The sequence below is a fragment of the Antechinus flavipes genome, chromosome 4 (assembly GCF_016432865.1).
Source record: "Antechinus flavipes isolate AdamAnt ecotype Samford, QLD, Australia chromosome 4, AdamAnt_v2, whole genome shotgun sequence".
Lineage (NCBI taxonomy): Eukaryota > Metazoa > Chordata > Mammalia > Dasyuromorphia > Dasyuridae > Antechinus > Antechinus flavipes.
Genome location: NC_067401.1, coordinates 310,744,999 through 310,769,726, shown reverse-complemented (window position 1 = coordinate 310,769,726; position 24,728 = coordinate 310,744,999). Strand labels below are relative to the sequence as shown.

The 24,728-nt window shown below is 33.1% G+C and overlaps 1 protein-coding gene across 1 annotated transcript in view; it reads left to right on the top strand.

Moving 5' to 3' along the window:
- Positions 1-23,405, top strand: part of PTPRK (protein tyrosine phosphatase receptor type K) — a 539,585-nt gene extending 516,180 nt beyond the window's left edge. Inside the window, exons 23-30 of the mRNA XM_051997718.1 lie at positions 2,573-2,708; positions 2,953-3,102; positions 4,219-4,392; positions 7,437-7,568; positions 7,711-7,836; positions 9,522-9,685; positions 10,462-10,597; positions 21,928-23,405. Of these exons, the coding sequence (XP_051853678.1) occupies positions 2,573-2,708; positions 2,953-3,102; positions 4,219-4,392; positions 7,437-7,568; positions 7,711-7,836; positions 9,522-9,685; positions 10,462-10,597; positions 21,928-21,981 (1,072 nt within the window). The 3' untranslated portion in view covers positions 21,982-23,405. The remainder of the gene's footprint in view (positions 1-2,572; positions 2,709-2,952; positions 3,103-4,218; positions 4,393-7,436; positions 7,569-7,710; positions 7,837-9,521; positions 9,686-10,461; positions 10,598-21,927) is intronic.
- The last annotated feature ends 1,323 nt before the right edge of the window (positions 23,406-24,728 follow it).

The following is a 24,728-nucleotide window of genomic DNA, read 5'->3' as shown; positions in this document are numbered from 1 at the left end:
TAAAGAACTGAGTCAAATTTGTAACATCAGTCATTCCTCAATTGATAACTATTCAAAGAATATGTAGAGGCAGTTTTCAGACAAAAATATAAAAGCTATCTGTAGAGAAAAAACTCTAAATTGCTGTTGATTAGAGAATTGAACATTTTTAAAAATCTGGGGCAGCAACAGATTGACAAACATAACCAAAAAGGAAAATGTTGACTCTTAGAGTGTTTGTGGTAAAACTAAGCTATTAATGCACTATTGGTGGAGTTTTGAACAGAACTAATCATTCTGGAGAACAATTTGGAATTATGCTCATAGGGCAATAAAACTCTACATACCTCTGATCCAGCTACTAGGTCTATATGCCCCCCGATAGGGAAAATAATCAATTTGTAATATAATATTAACATAGCTCTTTTTGTGGTAAGAACTGGTAATTAAAGGAATGTCCATCCCATTGGGGAATGACTAAATAAGCTGAGGTATGTTATTGTAATGGAATGTTATTGAGCTAAGAGAAATGATGGCAGGCAGGATGATTAAAAAAAAACCCTGGAAAGACTTATATGAACTGGATGCACCAGTTTATGCCCAGAAACAGCAATATTGTTTGATAAAGAGCTATAGATGATTTAGCTATCCTCAACAACAGTTCCAAAGGACTAACGAGGAAGCTCATCTACCAACTGAAATATGTTTTTCTTTCATTTTTTCTTTTATTTAAATCTTCTTTTTACAAAATGACTAAAATGGAATTGTTTTACATAATTACATGTGTAACCTATTTCTGATTATTTACCCAAAAATAGGCTCTTTGGGGGAAAAAAGACAATATATCTCACAATAGCAAAAAGATTCTGTTGCTTAAATTTCTGAAGAAACAATGCTCTCTCTATCCAACCATCAGTGGAATGATTTAAGAGGTGAAGATAAGAGTTTAGAGCCTAAGATAAAACAATCCTTCAATGGAAGGATCTGTTGACTTATCACAAAAGTTTCACATCTTAGGATTTTCATGATCAAAAGAATGCACTGAGATTCTCATTTAACTTGTTTTCTAAGGTATCGTGTTCTGCTTTCAAGTCTAACTTTAGAAAAAGGTGAATTATAAGAAAACAAACTGACAAAGTGAATTTAAATAAAGGGACTTCTCTTTTTCTCCAACAGCTTCTGTTATAAAAGTGAAGAAGCATTACTCCCTTGGGGAGTGAGGGGCAGCATTTATCAATACACATTTAGTCATGCTTTTTGGGAAATGAAGTTACCACCTAACAGTGATTTCTTTTCCCTTTTCTGTGGCACTTTTCATGCTTTTTTTTACCTTCAGTTCTTTCAAAGAACCTTCTGATTCCATCAGTATAAGTTTCCAGATTTAGGTGGCACTCACATTTTTAAGCTCTAAGAACTTGATCCTTTTATTATAATTTTCAGCACATAATAGAGGGACATCACAATATTCACAATTTGTCAATAGGTGTCATTATTTAATCTGAAATTTTCCTTACTTTTGAAGATTTGTTTTATTTTTAAAATATTGTGTTCTTTTTCTTTTTCTTTTCTTAGAATGCACATTGAGTTCCTTTGAATTGAAATAGAGTTGCTTATGATATAGATTGTAATGTTTTCTTATATAAAATTTAGCAGAAATAAATTAATTCTGCTTACAGCCAATCCCAGTCTTTAAAGCCTTTCCTAATCTGTTCCTTACTTTGCACAGAATGAGGAATTTTACTTTGTAATGGAAAATATATATCTATATATATAATATAAGATGTCATCACTATAAGTTATTTACTTGTTTTTTTACCTCAAATTCCAGAGGTTTGATTTAATTTGTAAAGCCCTACATAATTTTACTCATTTGTAACATAGTTATTTCCAGAGTTATGACTCAGGAACTCATTAGAATATGATAGATGAAGTCACAGACTTGAGTGTTTATCTGAATTAATCCAACTATTTGGTCTTTAATTCATTCAGCTGAATTGATTGTTTGTATCACTGAACTGAATAAATCATCCCATTATGTTGGCATCAGACAAAGAATTTTCCCCATTATAGTAGCTTTCCTTCCCTTTCTTTGTAGTTCACTGTGTCCATAGTTTGTATGGTTTCTTGTTTGTTTTTTGGCAGGAAAAGAAAGGAGGAATCAAGTACATAAACATTGGCATCATTTGATAATGTTAGTGTCAGGACAAGATTAAAAGTCAGGTTCAAAACTCACTGTTAATTCACACTTTTTCTTCATGTAGTTGTAATTTGCATAATTTGGCTTCATCTATGATTTGTCTAAATACATGAAATAAAGATGTAATGAATTTTGATGATATTTTCCATAGATAGCAATTTCACTTATTAAACCAGAACAGATGGTATTTTTATCTATGTATATACATATAGTTGAGTTGTTGTGATATTCTGTGCTTTCAATTAAATTTGTACCTTCCCACAATGTACAGAAATGGATTAATTTAAAAAAGAAATGGAATTTTGATAAACTATAATGATCCTGCCAGTATGGATATGAAAGAGGCCTTGGATGATCACCAGAGACAACTATACTTACTGCATGATCTTTTTTTAGTGCTGGTGCTGGACGAACCGGTTGTTATATAGTGATTGACATCATGCTGGACATGGCTGAAAGAGAAGGTGTAGTAGACATTTACAACTGTGTCAAAGCCCTCCGTTCACGCCGTATCAACATGGTTCAAACAGAGGTAAATTGGTTAATCTCTAGTGGATCTATTGCTTTCTAATATTCATCAATCAAGATGGTAGGTTGGTTTGTTGTTTTTTTTTTTTTTTTTTTCCTGGAATCACAGATCTTCTATGTTTATAGAAAAATATTAGTGTCCTTCAGAAAGGTTACATAAAGAAAGGTCATTATTCTCTTTACCCTTGGATAAAGGAAAGTGTTATTAAAATTCCATAATATTTTTCTCTTTTTTCTTCCTTTGGTAGGAGCAGTACATTTTTATTCATGATGCCATTCTGGAAGCCTGCTTATGTGGAGAAACTGCCATACCTGTTTGTGAATTCAAAGCTGCATATTTTGATATGATTAGAATAGACTCCCAGACTAACTCATCACATCTCAAAGATGAATTTCAGGTATTTGCAATTTCTAAGAGTTCTTCATGTAAGCAACTGAGGGACATTGGTTCTGGGCACTCTTAATTTTTTGAATGAGATCTTTTATATCAAACTCACAACCTTTAACTTTATTCTTTTCATTATCTATGTTATGAAGTTATTTTAATATGAATGAGCTCTACTCTCTTGTATTTTGAAGGACATGTAAGTTCAAATGCAAAGGATTTGTGGATAAATAAGGAACATTAAAAAAATCAACCACATTAGTGATTTATGTGTATTTACAACTCCTTCTTTTTCCTGCAGTTTTACAAAGTTGACCTTATATATCCTTCAGCATATTGTAGAATCCAACCTCATTAATTATAGAAAAAAACAGGTTATATACTCTTCTTCATTAATATAATAGCATGCCTAAACATATGTGGTTGTACTAAATTGAAGAGTTGATTGCAGAGACCTGGAATTCTCATTCCCCATCCAGTGGTTTTTCCACAGATCTAGGTTGTTGGGTTTTTGTTGTTGTTGTTGTTGTTGTTTTTTAACATTGGTTTCATATACCCTATTCCAATGATAGATTTTAGAAGATCTGTAAATTTGGCTGGGGGGAAAATTGTTTAAATACATTTAGGTTTCTTTTCAATTTTGTATATTTTATTTTATACATTCAAAAACATGATTCTGAGAAAGGGATCCATAGGCTTAGCCATCCTGCTAAAGAAGTCTGTGAAAAACACAAAAGTTTAAGAACACCTGAATTAGAGCATGCTGCCTCCTAAAAATATGGCACTCCTCATTTTGTTATACTTTAGCTGCTGACTTAAATGTATTCTAATCACCTTGAATTAGTTGATTTTTCTTTTCTTTTGTACAGAATATTTTTTTTTAACATTACTATGTTGCTTTTTTTCAGTGAGGTATAGCAAGGACATTGAGATATTTAACATCATGTGCTGTATTTTTCCACATCTCAGGCTTTATTAGTTTTATCTAGAAAGTCTATCAACTTGCCATTCTGGTAGATACCATAATTGTGTACACATCTTAATTTCATTCTTCACCTAAAATGTGCAGTCTGCACCACATTGCATGGAGGTCACTATGTTGTAACCTTGGCTCACTCTTTCTCTTTAGACCTTAAATTCTGTAACTCCTCGACTACAAGCAGAAGATTGCAGCATAGCCTGCCTGCCAAGGAACCATGACAAGAATCGTTTCATGGATATGCTGCCACCTGACAGATGTCTGCCTTTCTTAATTACTATCGATGGGGAGAGTAGTAACTACATCAATGCTGCTCTTATGGATGTAAGAAACTACTTCTCTGTTCATGTAGAGCTCTTAAAAAAACTTCATAATGAGAAAGAACACTTATTCGTTTTCTTCTTCAGCAAATTAATCCTAACATTTTTGAAGTACTATTTCTTTTTCTTAAGAGTATTTTGAAACTTTTCACTAAAAGGTATTTGGGGAATTAAAATATTCATCACTTAATAGGAAATTCTCCTATTCTCTGCTTTAACTATCTACTTGGAAATGATTTTCATCTCATTTGTTTTCAGAAAAAAAAAAAACATTATGTAGATCTCTTTTGAATACAATAAATAATTGACTAAAATCATCAAAAATTAAATGTTAAGAATCTTCTATCTCTAACATTTTATGACCTAACAATTTATATTTAACAAGTATTTCTTCAAATTAGGAAAGATTATATAATCTCAATTTATTTATCTATCTATTTATTCATTTATTTATTATAGCAGAGCAAATTTGAACCATTAGGATCTTAAAATTCTACGTATACCTAGACTCTATTTGATAAGTGCTTACATAAGAACTACAGACTAAGCATACAGTCTAAATATCAAATTAATTAGCAAAACTAGATCAGGAAGAAATGAGGGAAGTGTGTGTGTGTGTGTGTGTGTGTGTGTGTGTAGATAGATAGATATATAAACAAAAGTATTAGTGAAAATTCTCACCCACATAGAATTGTTTGCCTAGTATTTCCTTCCTATATTTCTCCATTTTTCATAATATATTGTAAGCCCTGGACTTATACCCTCCCAGCTCTTCTTTATCCCCTCAGGTGAACACATTAAATGTGTTATTTAAAAAAAAAAAACAAAACATAGTTGGAACTTTCCATAATTCTAGATATTTAACTAGAGTCCAAATATAACATGGTTATCCTAGAATGGAGAATTATTTCATAAATCTGAAAAACTATCTATCATGTTACATTTTGTTTGTCAGGCCAAGAAATTAAGATTTACTCAGAAAGCAATAGGAAGTTATTGAAGACTTTATAACAGAAGAGTGATAATTAATTAAATCTACCTTTCTTTCTTTCTTTCTTTCTCATTCTCTCTCTCTTTGTATTTATATATACTTTGGCTACAGAATGACTTGGAGAAAGGAGAGAGTAGATACACAATGACCTATTAGGAACTATTAAAAAAAAAAAGTTCTGAAAGCCGATTACAAAGGTTTACATTTTATTATTGGCAATGACATAGAAAGTACTGAGCAAATGCAGAAAATGTTAAAGACATGAATTCAATAGGACTTGGTTTCTATTTAGTTATCAGAGGTAGAAGAAAACAATAAAATTGTAAGATTTTAAAGATAGACCACTGGATGTGACTAGATATGTCAATAACAAAATTAGAATGAAGGACAGATTTAGGATAAAATATATTCAATTTGGGGCATCTTGAATTTGTGGATTTGGTGGTAAACAATTTTATCCACATAAGCAATTCGAATATTGGTATGGTAAAGGTATACTCACAACAGAAACCATGAAAAAAAAATTTGTAATGACAACACTGTAGTATTTAAATGGCTATTTTCAATCCTCCATTCCATTTTTTACATATAAAAGCACTTTAAGTTTGTAATTTTATAAATTTATATATATATATATACAGATTTATAAATTTTCAATTATTTCATCTTGTTTGGTTTTTGGTTGCAGTGATGTATCAACAATACATTAGCATTTTAAAAACACATTTAATTTCTATTGAGGTACTGATTATTCCTCATTCATTTTTGTATAAACTATTTGCCAACATCTCACTCTCAACATTGGAATTGAAGCTTCCCTTGTAGCAAAGAAAATGTTAAGTAAAAGTAACCAAGTGAATAATAACATCACACATTATATGTTATAATTTATTCTGGGCCATGAAGAAGAGGAAAATATATTTCATGATATGACCTTGGAAACTATTACGGGGTTTCTATTACTCAGAGCTCAAAAAATATATATTTTTTATATATATAAAAAATATATTTTTAGTGATATTTTCATTTGCAGAGTATGAATCAAATAGATTATTCATATGGATTTTTTATTTTATTCAGTATCAGTTCAATAAATTACCATGGATTTTTTTTCCCCTCATCCTCATAGTCTTTATTACTACACAATAATATTTTATTTTGTTACAAACCAATTTGTTTATTCCCCGGTCATTGGACACCAAGTTTGTTTCTATTTGTGTCCTAAAAAAAAAAGTGCCACTGTTAATATTTTGTACACTCCCCAAATCAAAAGAGAAGTGGCAATAACAATAGAAAATGATAAAAGTATTGGAAACATGGGCCAACTCTAAGTCACATCTATTACTCCTCTCAAGTTCTTCCAGTTTCTTTCTTACATAGTCAAAAGACCATCCAGAAGTAATCCGAAGGGATGCATCAAGCTCAAAAGGAAGTGAATTAATGACATTCCTGTAGTGCAAGTATGTTCAGCAGACACAAGATTAATTCCTGCAGTGCTTTTAAAACATTTTGAAATATTCAAGATACTGTGTTACAAATGAGTTAGCAACACACTGATAACCTAGGTCAGCATTTAGGAGATGGTGCACCTATCTTAGTGAATGGACAATTCATAAATGTTCCTACCATTGCCTATAAAAGAGAAAATAAGAATGCTTAATGGTTTTCTGTCATTTAACGAGGTCCTAGAAGACCATAAGAGGAGTCTTAAAGAAACTCTTTAGCACTTTTTTTTCCCCTCTGCATTCATTCTCACTACATAAGCACTTACTGAACACCTGTGTTCCAGGCACCGTAGTATATATGCTGAACATAAAAACAAAGGATAAAATTGAATTTCACTTTAACCACTGCATGGGTAGAAAATTCTGGTACTGTTTGGAAACAAAAGCTTATGGTTACAGTGAATTATAGAAGCCATAACGAAAACACTCTGAATTAAGCAGCAGCTTTGGATATCAGACCATTTTGGCCGATTTATGTTAGTGGTGAAATGTGTTGCTTTGGCTCATGACTTTACAGTTCTAATGTTTCCTGTCAATCCTTTTTCTTTACAGAGTTACAGACAGCCTGCTGCTTTCATTGTCACTCAGTACCCCCTGCCAAACACTGTGAAAGATTTCTGGAGATTAGTATATGATTATGGCTGTACCTCGATTGTGATGTTAAATGAAGTCGACTTGAGCCAGGTTGATGCCCATAATGTGATTGTTGTATTATATGCACTTAATTTTCTAAAATCATACTATGATGCTACAGTTCTCTTGGCACCATGAAAATTTGAAAGTCTAATCACCATCTTTATTTCCTTTCACAACACTCATTGTCTAGGGCTGCCCACAGTACTGGCCTGAAGAGGGCATGTTGCGATATGGACCCATTCAAGTAGAATGCATGTCCTGTGCAATGGATTGTGATGTGATCAACAGAATTTTTCGGATATGCAATCTCACAAGGGTAAGCAGTTGTTCTGTCATTCTAACTGGACTGCTTCAGGATATCATGAGTTGAGATAATAATGATAGAGTATAATTCTATTCAGACACCAAGGGAAAAAAATTAATAAACTTCACTTATTCAGTACTGAGGCTAACAATCATTCCATGCTTTAGTGCCAGAGTAAAATATGCATCCTATAAACAGAAATGCTGACAGTTGGAAGCTAGCTCTCTTAGTGGATTTTTGCAGTAGCTTATTACTTCTGGAAATCTCAATTCAAATACACAACCCATTAGTAGTTACTAATCTTATTCTGATCCACAAGCATATGTTTACCATGTTGGAAAGGTATATTTCATTAATATTGTCATTAATTTCAAAAAAGCCATTTTGATAAAATAGCAGAAATGTTCATCCATGAAATTCCAGGCAAAGTAGAATGTCTGAGATTTGTTTGGAACAATAGCATTCAAATCACTTTCCATAACAGCCTATATTGAAACCCCTCCTACATTTTTCCCAAATAATAAATTAAGCTATCAAGTTCTCCCTCTCACCAAATATACACAATGAAAATGTTTACATCTTTAAATGTAGCCAACAAAGAAACAAAACATAAAAAGGAACGTTAAAAATGTTACCTCCAATTAAATATTAAAGAAAAACAAGATTTTTTTTCTCCCAACTACACTGATAAAAAGTACTTGAGAATGCTCTTAGTTTATTTATCATTTCAGAACTCTTCACAAATGGCAGCTGCTATATTTCAATATAGTTAACTTTTTTTTTTCACTTCAAAGAATTCATGACTTTATCAATGTGGATACTGCTTCCACCCACATAAATTGCAGCCCTCCCACATACCTTAAAATGCTTTCTGAGTTGCTATGACCAGAAACATTCATTACCTCTGTCTAACTTTCTGGTAATAAAGTTCTCTAAGCTTAATAAGTCTGATCCTGAGAAGATCCACAGGCCATCACTAGATCCATACCTCAAAGCCTTTCTATCATGGTAAGCCTGCCTTAGCTTTTCCTCAATTAACATGGCTTTCTGGCTCCCAATAAAATCTCTGTACCCAAATGAGACATTGAGATAAGATTTTAGTGGAGAAATATTTTTTAAGTACCAATAAAAAGATTCTGTGCCATAATCACAAATATCCAATTCTATTGTTTCTCATAAAGGAAAACTTTAAAATATTCTCTTTTATAAAACTAATATTTGTACACATTTTAAATGCTTACTTAAATGAAAGCTGATTTTGTTTGTAGTTGTCAGAACAATTGCTTTGTAAATACTTTCATTGAAAAACTATCAATATAGAGCTAAGAAAGTGTGTACCATGAAAAATTTTCAGAACTGCAACTAAAATTTACATTTTTTTCCTTGGCAGTTTTTCAGTTTAAGAAAATTTTTAAATATTTTGTGTTCAGGCAATAGGTTTTTGTAAAGATTAAGTCATACTCCAATCACTTGAATCTCTTGCATGGTTTCACTTGATCCTTGCTTTGGGGAATTTTAATATTTGTGATGAGACATATTTCTGTGCTTATATGTGTACAGTTGATATTTGAAGCAGAGAGATTTTTTCATATAGTAAACATAAGTTATAATATGATGTCAAATGGGTTTTATATTCTGCCCATTAGTAGCATTTCCATTCACAGTTCATTTTCCTACAAATATTTTTCTTCCCACAGCCTCAGGAAGGCTATCTAATGGTGCAGCAGTTTCAATACTTAGGGTGGGCTTCTCATCGAGAAGTCCCTGGATCCAAACGATCATTCCTGAAGCTAATACTGCAGGTTGAAAAGTGGCAGGAGGAATGTGATGAAGGGGAAGGGCGGACTATCATTCATTGTCTGTGAGTATGAGTTTTGGTCACATTAGAACAAATTGTGCAGCTCTACATTTATTTCATGATTAGTCCTGTTTGACCTTTCACTAGCAACTATCCTCTTTTACAGGCTGGTTTTCAATCTTTCATTCTTTTTTTCCTGCTAAAGTCTTGTAATTCATTTCTCTACTGACCCCATTTGGAGTGTCAAGATATGTTCTCTTGCATTCACTGTATTATATGTTGCTTTCTCAGATTCTTCTTTTTGTAATTTTCTTTTTCCTATTTTAAAAAAGGAAAAGAAGAGATTAAAAAAACCACCACTTTTTCTTTGATGCCAAAAATCTATTACAATTTCCCCTTTCCTAACTGTCAATTCTTTGGGCATTATAGGCATGAAATGTTGGTTTACGAATGTTATCGATATTGGGAACTCTCTTTTGCTAGGCAGCTCAATAGTTTATATGCAGTGGTAGTCTCAGAGAGTTGCTTAGAACTTTGAAAGGTGTTGTAACTTTCCCAGAGAGAGTCACATAGGGTAGTAGGTGTTAGAGATAGGTTTTGGTGCAGATCTTGGATCTCAGTGTACCTCTACACTTGTCATACTACCTTCAAACACTGTTGCTTCTCCCTATCCCCCAAAAAATTTTATGAGAAGAGAAACAATAGAAAAATAGCATTTTCTAAGGGATTTGATTGCTTCTTTGAATATACATAAGTTAGCTTGAGTTGTGATCCCCCCAAAATAATATTTTTAATGCTATTATTTACTTCTCTATCTTTTCTTCTTTGTCTCCTTTCAGGAATGGTGGAGGCCGAAGTGGAATGTTCTGTGCCATAGGCATTGTTGTGGAAATGGTGAAAAGACAGAATGTTGTTGATGTTTTCCATGCGGTCAAAACATTACGGAATAGCAAGCCAAACATGGTGGAAGCCCCGGTAAGTCATAAAATCATAGAAACTTAAAACTTAGAGGAACAGTTCTATTCTGACTTTTTTATTTGATCTCTTACACCTTTATATTGGGACACCAAATGTTTCAGTGGGGTTAATATGAATCTCTCTGGACTGTATTACTTCAAAGAAAGAATCCCTTATTTATTATTTTTTCTTATTTTTCTATGGTATGCCCAAATAAAATCCTTACTTATCATGTTTTATTCATACATTAGTAATGAAGAGAATCATTTCTCTCTTACCTGAGAGAATTACAGGGTTTAATCTTTGATAATTCAGTGCAAAACATTAAACTCAAGAAAATCCTTTTGTTTTGATAATATTTTGATAACATAAATATTTTCAATGAAGATTGAAGCCTGTTTTACTTATTCTCAGTATATTAATAAACCTATGATCTTTATTATAAAATTAATTTGTAAATTAAATCCTACCTTTCCAATTAGCAGCTATTAGCTTTTCCCCTCTATCTAGCAAAATGACAGTATCATTTTGACTTCTAAATAAATGTAGAGATCATAAACTATTCTTAGCACATTTTAATAATGACTTAATACTTTGAAGAGAAAGGTTAGGATTTAGTAATTAGAATATTGAACAGTGTCTTTGAATATTTTATATAGATTAGTATTGTCAGTTAAATGGATCAAATTATTGTTGGAAAAAGAAAATATTTGCAAATGAAACTGTCCATAAGAGACAATTCTTGGTCATACTTAGCTACTAATCTCCTCTGTATTGCCATTTAAAATCTCTTTTAATTTTTTTTAAATTAATAAGCCTTTATTTTCTCTCTTACCCACCATGATGCATCTCTCCCCATCCATGAAAAAAATCTTTAGTGGAAAAAAAGAAGGAAAAATCAAAACCATTGGCAAATAGGCATAATAAAGCCAAACAAATCTCCACCTTGTCCGTGTACACAAATGTACGTCTTTCTCTTTTGAGTCCATGACACTCTTTCAGGAGATGGGTAGCATGTCTCTTCATCAGTCTTCTGCAATCATCATTTATCAGTGCTGCTCAAAATATTCAAAGTTGTTTGTCTTTACAATGTTATTGCTGTATAAATCATTCTATTTCTACTTATTTCCCTCTGCATCAGTTCATACAAATTTTTCCAAGTTGCTCTGAAGTCATCATAGTATTCCATTAAATTTTATATCCTTAATTGTTCATCCATTTCCCAATTTGTACTTACTCCCTTAGTTTTTAATTCTTTGTAACTATGAACAAATTATTTTACATATAAATATATATATATATATATATATACACACACAAACACACACACATATACACATACATATATCTATATAGTATGCATTTGTATGTGAGTGAATATATATATATATATATGATCTGTGTATGTATTCATATAGATTCTTATCCTCTTTGTTCTCTTTGGTGTAAGCAAGTTAGCATCACTTTAATTCTGCAAACAGTTGGGTGAAATTTTCTGAAAAAGGGATTCTCCATATGAACAATACCATTACTAGGCAAGAGAAGGGAAGGTCAGAGACACCACTGGCTTAGCTTTATAACAGGTTATTGTAATGGCTTTGTCACCCATCTTGATCCTGTTTCTCCTCTGATACATATAGGATTGAACAAATATTCGTGAACCAGCTATTTTTTTTAAATTTTTAAATATTTTTTTATTGGTAGAACGCATGCCAGGGTAATTTTTTACAGCATTATCCCTTGCATTCACTTCTGTTCCGATTTTTCCCCTCCCTCCCTCCACCCCTTCCCCCAGATGGCAAGAGTCCTTTACATGTTGAATGGGTTGTAGTATATCCTAGATACAATATATGTGTGCAGAACCAAACAGTTTTCTTGTTGCACAGGGAGAATTGAATTCAGAAGGTATAGATAACCCGGGAAGAAAAACAAAAATGCAAGCAGTTTATATTCATTTCCCAGTGTTCTTTCTCTGGGTGTAGCTGCTTCTGTCCATCTTTGATCAATTAAGGCTCTCTTTATCAAAGAGGTCCACTTCCATCAGAATACATCTTCAAACAGTATCGTTGTTGAGGTATATAATAATCTCTTGGTTCTGCTCATTACACTCAGCATCAGTTCATGTAAGTCTCGCCAGTCCTCTCTGTATTCATCCTGCTGGTCATTCCTTACAGAACAATAATATTCCATAACGTTCATATACCACAATTTACTCAACCATTCTCCAATTGATGGACATCCTTTCATTTTCCAGCTTCTAGCCACTACAAACAGGGCTGCCACAAACATTTTGGCACATACAGGTCCCTTTCCTTTCTTTAGTATCAGCTTGATAACTTTTTGAGCATAATTCCAAATTGCTCTCCAGAATGGCTGGATGTGTTCACAATTCCACCAACAATGTATCAGTGTCCCTGTTTTCCCACATCCCCTCCAACATTCCCCATTATCTTTCCCTGTCATTCTAGCCAATCTGACAGGTGTGTAGTGGTATCTCAGAGTTGTCTTACTTTGCATTTCTCTGATTAATAATGATTTGGAGCATATTTTCATATGTCTATAAATAGTTTCAATTTCTTCATCTGAGAATTGTCTGTGAACCAGCTATTATGTGAAAAACACAGTGGTAGACTTTGGATATTCAGAGAAAAAAAATGAAAGTCCCTACTCTCACCAAACTGATTTTCTTAACACAGTTCACTTTCCAGAAGAACTAGGCTTCAGTATTCAATAACCAAAATATTCATGTAAGTAACATGTTATGCAGACAATAGCAGCCTACAGCTCACAGAATAGAATCACAGCAATAGGACCGTGAGACCATAGCATCATGGACTTAGACCTGGCAGGAACCGTAGAGGTCATTTATTAATCATTAAAGACATTTAGAAACTGATTCCAAGAACATATGTATAATAAATGGGATAGTTAAGAGATGCAGTAGATAGAGTGCTGGGAGTCATATTTTTTTAGTTTAAACTTGGCCTTAGATACTCACTAGCTCACTTTACCCTATTTCCCTTAGGCTAATCTGTAAAATGAGATATAGAAGGAATGGCAAGCCAGTCCAAAAGTGGTCACAAAGCATGAGACTCAATTGAAAAATTACTGAACAACAAAAAGTAGGATATGAGATTTTCTGACTCCAAATCCAACCTTCTTTCCAGTGCACCAAAATAATAGTCCTTAATAACCCTGAGTTGATAGTAATAGTGTTTGTTATGACTGTGGCAATGCTTTAAAGAAAAGAGATAATCTCTGCCCATTTCTTAGCTAAAATTCCTTTGCTGTCTCTCAGCATACAAATGATGTCACCAGATAACTGAATCTAATAGTGAAAGGAAATAGCATTTTTTTATTAGAGAAAAAAAATTCATGCTGATTCCCACTGAGAGTAGTTTCCTGTCTCATGAAATGTAGTTAAGTATTCATTTTAGCCACCTACTCTTATTTTTCTCCCCTAACACCATGATTCCCTAGGTATTCAGAATGGATTGATATTCAGCTATGTTGCTAGATCCTCAGTACAGCTTTCAATCACTATCTTCCCTGCCACACTTCCCTTTCTTCAGTATCTATACTTTTTAATCATCCACTTCAATTTTACACTGCCTTCATCCTTTGAATCCCTTGCCCTATTGTCATAACACTGCTTATTCCTTTCCTAACTCTAACCCTGGATTACTCTTACAGTTTCTCAGCTTTTGCTTACATGCAACTGAATGCTAATGAAGAAGATCACACAACCTAACTGAAAGGGTCTAAAATTTTATGTTATTGAATCTCAGTTGGACCCTCACTTCTGCTTGCTCAACCTTGCACTCTGATCAATTCTGTTTTATGCTTCAAAGCAGTTGCTTTCTCAGAAAATTCTCTTGGTCTGAGCTACAAACTCACCTCCTCCTCTGAACAGAGCACCTCACTTTGCCACATATTTATTTCATTTTTACATTTTAAGTCATTTCTGCATCATTCTGCATTTTCTCCTTTGCTCTAGTCTCTGTTGGGAAAGAGCTTTCTTTATCAAGGCCAGCTCCATTACCTGTACCTCTTTTATCCCATCATCTTTAGCTGTTTGTCCTTTAGTCACTCTCCTTTTTTTGCCTAATTTTCAACATCTTATCCACTGACTCCTTCCTTACTGTCAGCAAATCCAAATCTCCTTCATCCCTAAAGAAACTTTGATTTGACCCTCCCCGTGCCTTTTAGATATTATTTTCTAAATGCCTTTCCTTTCAGTATTCTTTTAGGAAAATATATCTATACTTACTGGCTCCACTTTGTAACCTACTGGACACTTTCAGTACCTCACAGTCTGGCTTGCAGTTCTGCTGACCTGAAAATCTTCTCTCTAATATCTATCTAATAATAGTGATCTCCTCATTGTTTATTCTACTTTTCTTTATCCTCATCCTGGAATCATATATCTAGAGCTGGAATTGACGTCTGAGGGTATGTATTCCAGTCTTCTCATTTTGTAGTTGAAGTAGCTTGAAGGACCAAGATTTGTCCAAGACTTCGTGAATAGTAATTGTTAAAGGCAGGATTTGAACCCATTTCCTCTAACTACAAAGCCTTTTCGCTATTCCATGCTGTCTTTACTAAGTTTTTTCATTGCTGAGTGTTGCCTCCCAGGGGATTCATGATGCTACCTACTATCTTTTGTTTCCTTCCTATCCTTCAGCTTGCTCCTTCCAGGTTTTCTTTGCAGCATTATCATGTATATTACTTCCTCTATATAAGTTAGGGACTTGCACTATGGCCTCTTCTCTTCTTCCTTTCCATTATCTTTCTTCTTAATCTCATGACCTGCTATGGTAATCAATTTGAAAATGAATCCCTAATCTTTATATACTTCACTTATCTCTTCTTCAAATAAACTTCTATAGATTCAATAGTCATCAATTTGGAAATGACTCCTAACTCTGCATATGCAGTATTCATCTCTGTCCAGAATTGCATTTCCAACTATTTCCCTGACATTTCAATCTGAATTTTCCATAGACATTTCAAATTGGGCTTATCTAAAACCAAGTTCATTTATCTTTCCTTTCAAACCCAACCTTTTCCCTAATTTTCCTATTAACAAAAATAATAGTATTTCTATAGTATCTACTATGTACCAAGTACTTTACTAAATATTTTTAAAATATTATTTCCATTTGATTGTCATAACAATCCTAGGAGGTTTACAATTGGGGAAAATGAGCCAGTTAATTGCCCAGAGTTACACAGCTAATAAATGACTGAAACCACATTTGAACTAAGGACTTCATGACCCCATTTGAAGTTTTTAGGCAAATATACTGGAATGGCTTGCCATTTCATTTCCAGCTCATGTTATAGATAAGGAAACTGAAGCAATTGGGATTAAGAAACTTTCCCATTGGTACAAAGATAGTAAGTATCAGGCCAGGTTTGAACTCAGGAAGAAGAGTCTCCCTGAATCTAAGCTGGATAATCTATTCACTTTGCTACACAGCAGCCCACTGCAAATGTTTTACCTTTTTTTTTTTTATTTTTGACTAAGTAAACCACCTGGAAGCATCCTCAACCCTTTACTGTCATACATTCCCCACTTGTAGTGTCTTGTTCCTTTTACCTCCTTAGTATATGTCACTTTTGTATCCTGTAATACTCATGTCACAATGACTTCAGTTCAGTTCTTTGCATGAACTCTTATAACAGCCTAATTATACTCCCTGCTTTCAGTTTCTCTCATTGTTACCCCATCCTCCATGCAATTGTCAAACTGATCTTCTAATTTTTAGCTTAGGTCTAACCATACCTTTCCTTTCCTCAAGAAGTTTTCCTTACCCCTTGCTTTTAGAATATGGTACAAATTTCTCTGTCTGGGTTTTAGAGTCCTTCCTCATCTTACTCCAGTCTATATTTCTAGGCTGAGTACACAGGACTAACCCTGAAACACACAACAGTTTAGTCAAAGGGGACCACTTAATAGATCTTCATATATAACATTCCATCTCTTGCCTCCATGTTTTTGACAGACTGTTACCCTATTCCTGGAATGCTCTCTTTTCTCAACTCTACCTCCTAGAAGCTCTTCAAAGTCCATTTCTTTTTTTTTTTTTTTTATGTATAGAGAAGTTTACTAATGATAAATTGGAGATAATCACAGAGGGATGTAGTTAACATTTTTTTAAACATTTTATTTTATTTTATAATAACTTTTTATTGACAGAATCCATGCCAGGGTAATTTTTTTACAACATTATCCCTTGCACTTGCTTCTGTTCCTATTTTTCCTTTCCCTCCCTCCACCCCCTCCCCTAGATGGCAAGCAGTCCTATATATGTTAGATAAACATATCCAGTATATCCTAGATACAATAAATGTTTGCAGAATCGAACAGTTCTCTTGTTGCACAGGGAGAATTGGATTCAGAAGGTAAAAATAACCCAGGAAGAAAAACAAAAATGCAAATAGTTCATATTCGTTTCCCAGTGTTCTTTCTTTGAGTGTAGCTGCTTCTGTCCATCATTTATCAATTGAAACTCAGTTAGGTTTCTTTGTCAAAGAAATCCACTTCCATCAGAATACATCCTCATAGAATTGACTCTAATCTATAAGAAATCAAACCATTCTCCAATTGATAAACGGTCAAAGGATATGAACAGACAATTCTCAGACGAAGAAATTGAAACTATTTATAGATATATGAAAATATGCTCCAAATCATTATTAATCAGAGAAATGCAAATTAAGACAACTCTGAGATACCACTACACACCTGTCAGATTGGCTAGAATGACAGGGAAAGATAATGGGGAATGTTGGAGGGGATGTGGGAAAACAGAGACACTGATACATTGTTGGTGGAATTGTGAACACATCCAGCCATTCTGGAGAGCAATTTGGAATTATGCTCAAAAAGTTATCAAGCTGATACTAAAGAAAGGAAAGGGACCTGTATGTGCCAAAATGTTTGTGGTAGCCCTGTTTGTAGTGGCTAGAAGCTGGAAAATGAAAGGATGTCCATCAATTGGAGAATGGTTGAGTAAATTGTGGTATATGAACGTTATGGAATATTATTGTTCTGTAAGGAATGACCAGCAGGATGAATATAGAGAGGCCTGGCGAGACTTACATGAACTGATGCTGAGTGTAATGAGCAGAACCAAGAGATCATTATATACCTCAACAACGATACTGTTTGAGGATGTATTCTGATGGAAGTGGACCTCTTTGATAAAGAGAGCCTTAATTGATCAAAGATGGACAGAAGCAGCTACACCCAGAGAAAGAACACTGGGAAATGAATATAAACTGCTTGCATTTTTGTTTTTCTTCCCGGGTTATCTATACCTTCTGAATTCAATTCTCCCTGTTCAACAAGAAAACTGTTTGGTTCTGCACACATATATTGTATCTAGGATATACTGCAACCCATTCAACATGTAAAGGACTGCTTGCCATCTGGGGGAAGGGGTGGAGGGAGGGAGGGGAAAAATCGGAACAGAAGTGAATGTAAGGGATAATGCTATAAAAAATTACCCTGGCACGCGTTCTATCAATAAAAAGTTATTAAAAAAAAAAAATACATCCTCATACAATATTGTTGTCGAAGTGTATAATGATCTCCTGGTTCTGCTCATTTCACTTAGCATCAATTCATGTAAGTCTCTCCAAGCCTCTCTGTATTCATCCTGCTGGTCATTCCTTACAGAACAATAATATTCCATGACATTCATATACCTTCAAAGTCCATTTCAAGGGCTACATCTTCAAGAGGCCTTTCTTGATACTTCCTACTATTAGTGCTTTTATACCATTAAATAACACCTATCTATTTTATTTTTGTTTTGTTTTTATTTCTCTGTGAAAATGTTACATTCAAGTAGTAGAATGTATACTCCTTGAAATAATGGGGTTCTTTATAACCATAGTGTCAAACACATATATAGTAGGCATTTAATAAATGCTTACTAATTAATAAAGTCTATCTCTGACTCTTAAGAGGTCGTTTACTAAGCAACTCTCTGAACGTCATGAACATCGGTTTGCATGTTCTCAGATCATCAAAAGCAGTTTTCTAAGACATGAAGATTGTAAATTTTACTGCTTGAGTGTAATAATATTCACAATAAGAGGACAATGCTCTATTTCACCATGAGGGGGATGCAAAACCTGTTCATGTATATTAATTATATTCATTTAAAAAATACATTCAAATATTTGCTCATAATCACTTAATATTTGCTATTGAATCTATCAATGCGCATACATATACATTTTATACCACATTTCAGCTTTAATTTGTCATGTTGCTGAAAGACATGTTTCTGTGGTTAGTGCATATATGTTTTATATTGCTTGATCAGGAGCATCTGTTAGTAAGAAAACAAACTAGAAAAACCAATGCAGCATTCTTTCTTGCCTCATGTATATCAGGATGATCAGATAACTAAAAGAAACGACTCAATTAAAAAATACTTTTAAAAAAATCCTTACCACTTCCTGCTTATGGATGGCGCATACTGAGGTTATGCAGCTATCTGAAGTGTTGGGTTGGTATTCTTTCACTTTAAAGGTTGATATAACTCTATCTCTTCCTCTCCTCTTTTCCTTTCCCTTCCCCTATCCCCCTGCCCTGAACTTGAACACAATAATATGATGTTTCAGATATTGTCAGATATTAAACTGAATAGATTAAGGCTACACAAAGACTTTTAGGATATCCTATATGACAAGAAATGTAAATCTTTAATTTTGTTTAAATATACATAGGGTTGTTCATTGTACTTAGTCCCACTATGAATTCAAAATGTTATAATTAATCCATTTATGTAAATTAGCCATCCTTTGCCAGCATTTGGCTTTATACTAGCATCCTTTACTTGCAAATAATATGAGTAAATAAAGAACCTTTCCCTAATTTTCTGGTAAATTTAGAAGTCTTTTAAATTTAATATGTCAAGATGTAAAGGTCTTATAATAACTATTTCCCTTTAATGGTCCAGTTGTAATGAATTTCTTAGGCCAAAGTAGAATGCATATTCAGAATATTTACTCAACTAGTCTCACATGTTCAGGGGTATAGAATCTCTGTCCCTAAAGATTTTAAGGAGCCATATGTATATGTCTCTATCTGAGATAAACGGTATAGTGCTCTTTCAAGCATGAAATTCATAGCGAGTCTTCTCCATATTTAGGAAATTCTTATGTTTTATTCTTATCTTACTTTTATTTATATAGATTGTGTTTATATCAGAAGCAGTACAGCATGGTGCCTGAAGCACTTTAGAACTATGCAGAGCAAGTCATTTAATATCCTGGTGCCTCAAATTGATTTGTTTGAACATGGTCTTCTAAAACACTTTCCAGATCAGAATCTGTGATGCAGTACATACATCAATAATCCCTTACTTCTGCAAAGAGAATAGGGAGTATTTTTCAACTCTTCATCAGGCCAAACTCGGTCATTATAATTAAATAGTTTTTAGTTTCTTTTTTTTAAAAAAATATCTTTCTTAGGATTTATTTTGTAGTCAATGTGTATCGTGCTTTCCTGTTTGTAATTACTTCACTTTACATCAGTTTATATCTTTTTGTGTTTCTCTGAATTCTTCCAGTGCAGAAATATTCTGTTACATTCATTTACCACAATTTTCAAGGAGCACTGCTACTTCAAAAAATGGGTCTTTTGTTTCTTTGATCTCTTTAGAGCATATACCTAGCAATGAAATCTCTGATTCTAAGGATGTGGACATTTTGTTCATCTTTTTTAAAGCATAATTCCAAATTGGCTTCCAAAATAGCTATATCAATTCAGAGTTCCACCAACCATGTGCTAGGATATTTATCTTCCCATAGTGTCTAATATTAACAATTTCTGTCTTTTGCCAACTTTGCTTATTTACTCTTCAGAATTGTTTCAATGTTTATTACCCTTATTATGGTGATTTGGAATAATATTTCACATTGGTCTAATAGCTTGCAGTTCTTCTTTTGAAAACTTTCTATGTCATTTGACCTCTTATGTGTTACTGAATGACTTCTGTATCTATGTTAATTTCCTTTATAATGTCAGTATAAGACTTTATTAGAGATATTTGGTGAAAATATTTGTTTCCCCAACTAGTGCTTCTCTCTCTTATCCCATTAGAACTAACTTTGTTCATGCAAAATATTTCAATTCACATAATTACATAAATTTTCTTTTTAAACTTTTGTGTTGTCACCTATCCTTTAAGATAGATTTAGAAATATCTACATATCTAAAATTTTTAATCTGAATCTAGTGGCTTTGAAAGCAACCTAGTCCATGATCCTTGCCTTGCAGTTCTAAGCAATAGCCTCCTTGTTCAGTTTTTCCACTGTTAATTCTTTCCAAACATCATTTTTTTTCTTTATTTTAAACTAGGTCCATAGTTTTCATATTGTCCTCTGAATAATTCATCTTACTCTTTAGCACTGTGGTTATTCTTATGGATACTCTTGAACATTTTTCCCCCCAAAGGAATAGGAGTTTTCCTCAAACCCAAGGATACTTCTTTCTATATCCCCACTAAACTTTGTACTTCCTGATTTATATTTTTCTTGTTCCCTTGGTTTCCTAAGATCCTTTATCAATTAACATTTTTTAGCTTAACTTCTAGCTATTTGCATGTATTTTAAAATTTTAAATTAGAAATAATTTCATTTAGGTAGTTTTCTAAAGCTAGAAAAATTCAACTAGTCTAATTTATTGAGGTTTTCATAAACATAAATGTATAAATTATGTTACCATTAAGAGCAAGTTCTGAGACCAAGAAAAAAATTTAAGATAAATGCTATTTTAAAAAAAAATTACTGCAAGTCAATATAAATTTACTTTCCAAAAGTTTTCTTTGAAATCTTTGATGAGATGAACAGGCAGGATTTTTTGTTGTTGTTGTTGTGGTTTTGAGGAAGTATTGGTTTGATATTAGCCTCAAAGAGCCAAAATATGAGTGCCCATTTCTAAAAATTATTTTGATGGAAACCATAGCTTTTTACCACTGTAGAACTATTTCCATCAATGCAGTTGGCATGAAAGATACATTTATGCAATTCTTGTCCAGGTGTTTTTTTTTTTTTTTTGGGGGGGGGGGTTGGTTTATTTTTTTGTTGTTTTTTGATGTTTTTTTTTTTTCAAAGTTTCTTTAGATTAACTCCAAGACAAAGGTGAAGGCTTTTTGTTTGCAAGTTAAATATAAAAGCAAAATATAAATATTAAAAAGAAAAAGTCATTAAAATATACCATAAAGGTGGCTTGGACTATAATTGAAAATTAAAGTTATTTATTACCAACATTCCTTTTTATTTTTTTATTTTCTAATTCTTTATTTTATCTTGATGTATTTTAGGAACAGTACCGTTTCTGCTATGATGTGGCTTTGGAGTACCTTGAATCATCATAGTTGGACTGGACATGGAAAGTGAATCCCAACTAAAAGCTTTTCCGCTGTTGAACCAGCAGCTAATTTACCTGTTGAACCTGTGAAGAGATTTAAGTGTTGGGGGGAGGGGAACATTTACATTTTAAATGCAAAAGTATTTTTCTTATGAAATTGTGTATGTTAATAAGAGGACTTAATCAGTTTCTATGCCTGTAAACAATATCAAAATTTAGTGCCACAAAGTTATATTTAATAAGAACCAGACTAAGCCAACTAGGGGGCAAATAGGGACTTTTCAGTGTTTGTACAGTTGATATGATATGCAGCTGCCTCTCTCTGGGCTCACCTGTTGCATGAATCAATATTTCCTATATGGCATTTTTTTTCTCCTTCTTTTGATAAAAGATGTTAAAAATTTAAAAAGAAGAAAAAAAGCTGTGCAAATTGATAGTAAAAAAAATCCATTCTTTATACATTTCAAGTGTAGCAGATCTATATAAATATATAAATATATTTAACTGGCTTATTTTGTTTTAATGTGCAATGATGGCTGGATCACATAAAATTCTTTTTAAAAAATTAAACATAAGCCAAAGATTCAAGTGTATATATGTCTATATGGAGAAAGCACACTGTATTTATTGGTTATTTGCATTCCTTTTTGGATGGCTTAAGAAAAAAAAAATCATTTTTCTTGAACAAAGCTTTTTTTTCTGAAATCAAGTGTAAACGATTTTTGTAGTTTATTTTTTGTATGTTTTAGTGTTAGTAGGAGCCATACTTTTTATGCCTAGACCAGAAAACATTGTTGTAGTGGTTTTGTTGTGTACATGCTTGTGAATTTTCATGTGAAAATAAAACCAACTTGGCTATCAGGTCTTTTAACATGGGACCAAATTAAAACATTTTGCTAAAAAATGTATAGTTTTCCAGTTAAATTAGTCAAATATTGGTCAGATCATTACATAGAAGTGTACACATTCTGATGGCCTTGCTAATGACTTGCACAATGTTGAACATAGTCTCTTTGCACCATTTCAATCTTAACACAGCCAGTCTTGTTGAGCCACCAGCTAAGCACAGGTCAAGACAATAAGATGGCAGCATTCATCCTTTCAGGGTAAGACAAGTTTTATCAAATTGTAAAGTTAACACAATGTTTCTTTTGATGTTTACACAACTGTCAGCTTTGGGCTCTGAATAAACAGAGTTTGAGTAAATCAATGCCAGATTCCAGTTTTGTGCATTGTCACTTGATTCCAAGTGGATTTTTCCAAATGTGGTCTTGTTCACATGTTCCACATAGCTGTAACTTCTCATTATATGCCTGCTGTTTGTTGTTGACTTGAGCATTCCAGTCTCCTCTTTTTAGATTGAAGTACATGACATGGTGCTTATAAAATTTTAATGTAAAGTAAGAGTGAATTAAAATTTTTTTATAATAACATTTTGCCAATTGCACATTATTTGTCACTTCTTGATTCTTATGTGTTATCTGGATATTATTTTCACTAAAAAGAAATTTCCCTGTTTCACCACTAACCTGTGAAGTGAATATCCAAATTCAAAAAGTGTTGCCCAACTAGGGCTTTTTATTTTTTCAGTTGAATACAGCAAGTGAAAAAGCTAACAAGTATTTTGCTTCCATAAAAGTAGTTATTTTCTTTTTATATATTTGCCTCTATCACATCACCAATGCAGATTTATAAAAATAAAATGCAAACCAGTGTTGGTGCAAAACTTGTATGCTGCTTTGCTAATGAAAGAACAAGGATAAAGTTAATTTTTCTTTTTCTTATTCTTCATTAATCGATTTGCCTCAGTGGGCATCTTCAAACTTCCATTTTCTGCCTAGCTGATTAGGACATTTGTGATATCAGAGTTTAATCTAATTGGTAATTCCCTTTTTATCTTGAAATAATGATTTCCATAAAAAGGAGAGACATTTACATTATCCCAGAATCATTGTCAGACCAAGAGCAACCTTGCACCCAAATTTCAAAATATTCTGCATTAGAGGAGGAGATATAAAAAAGCTAGGCAATATAAAAACAAAAGATATTAGTCAAAGTCCATTAAAATATATTTTCTACATAACTTAACTCAGATAAATTGCATAGTGTTTTTAAAAGTTTGGAAACTGAGTTTTAAAACTATATAGTCTAAAGCTCTCATTCCAGACAAGAGGAAACGAGTTTTAAGAGATGTGTTGTGCTCAAGTTCATACCTTTTCCTGGTATGCTATGTCTTATTTTTTAATAAAAAGCTACAGGCAGCTAGGTCAAACAATGGGTAGAGCAGGGGTCTGTAATTAGAAAGATCTGAGCTCAAATTTGGCCTCAGACATTTTGGTCCCACACTAACTGTGTGACCAAGACCAAGTCACTTAACCATGTTTGCCTCAGTTTCCTCATCTATTAATTGAGCCGGAGCAAACTCATTTAAATAGCAATATCTTGGCCCCTCATACTATCTCCCTGCAAAAAAGGGGGGTTCATAGAGATTTTGAAATGACTGAACAGCAAAAGTAGTTTTTAGTGGAGGTGTCATAAAATAATTTTTCAACATTCTAAAGCAATAAAAATGATTTTTGATTACCTTTATGCTACTGCACACAGGGAGTAAGGCTAGAGATCAAGGTGCAGAGATTGCCTTGATTCTAGATCCAGATGGTAAGGGATGTTAGAGAAGGAGAATCTTGAAATCTGAAACAAGCTTAACAAAAATACAGAATGAGAATGAATATTGACAAAGTCACTAGAACCAAG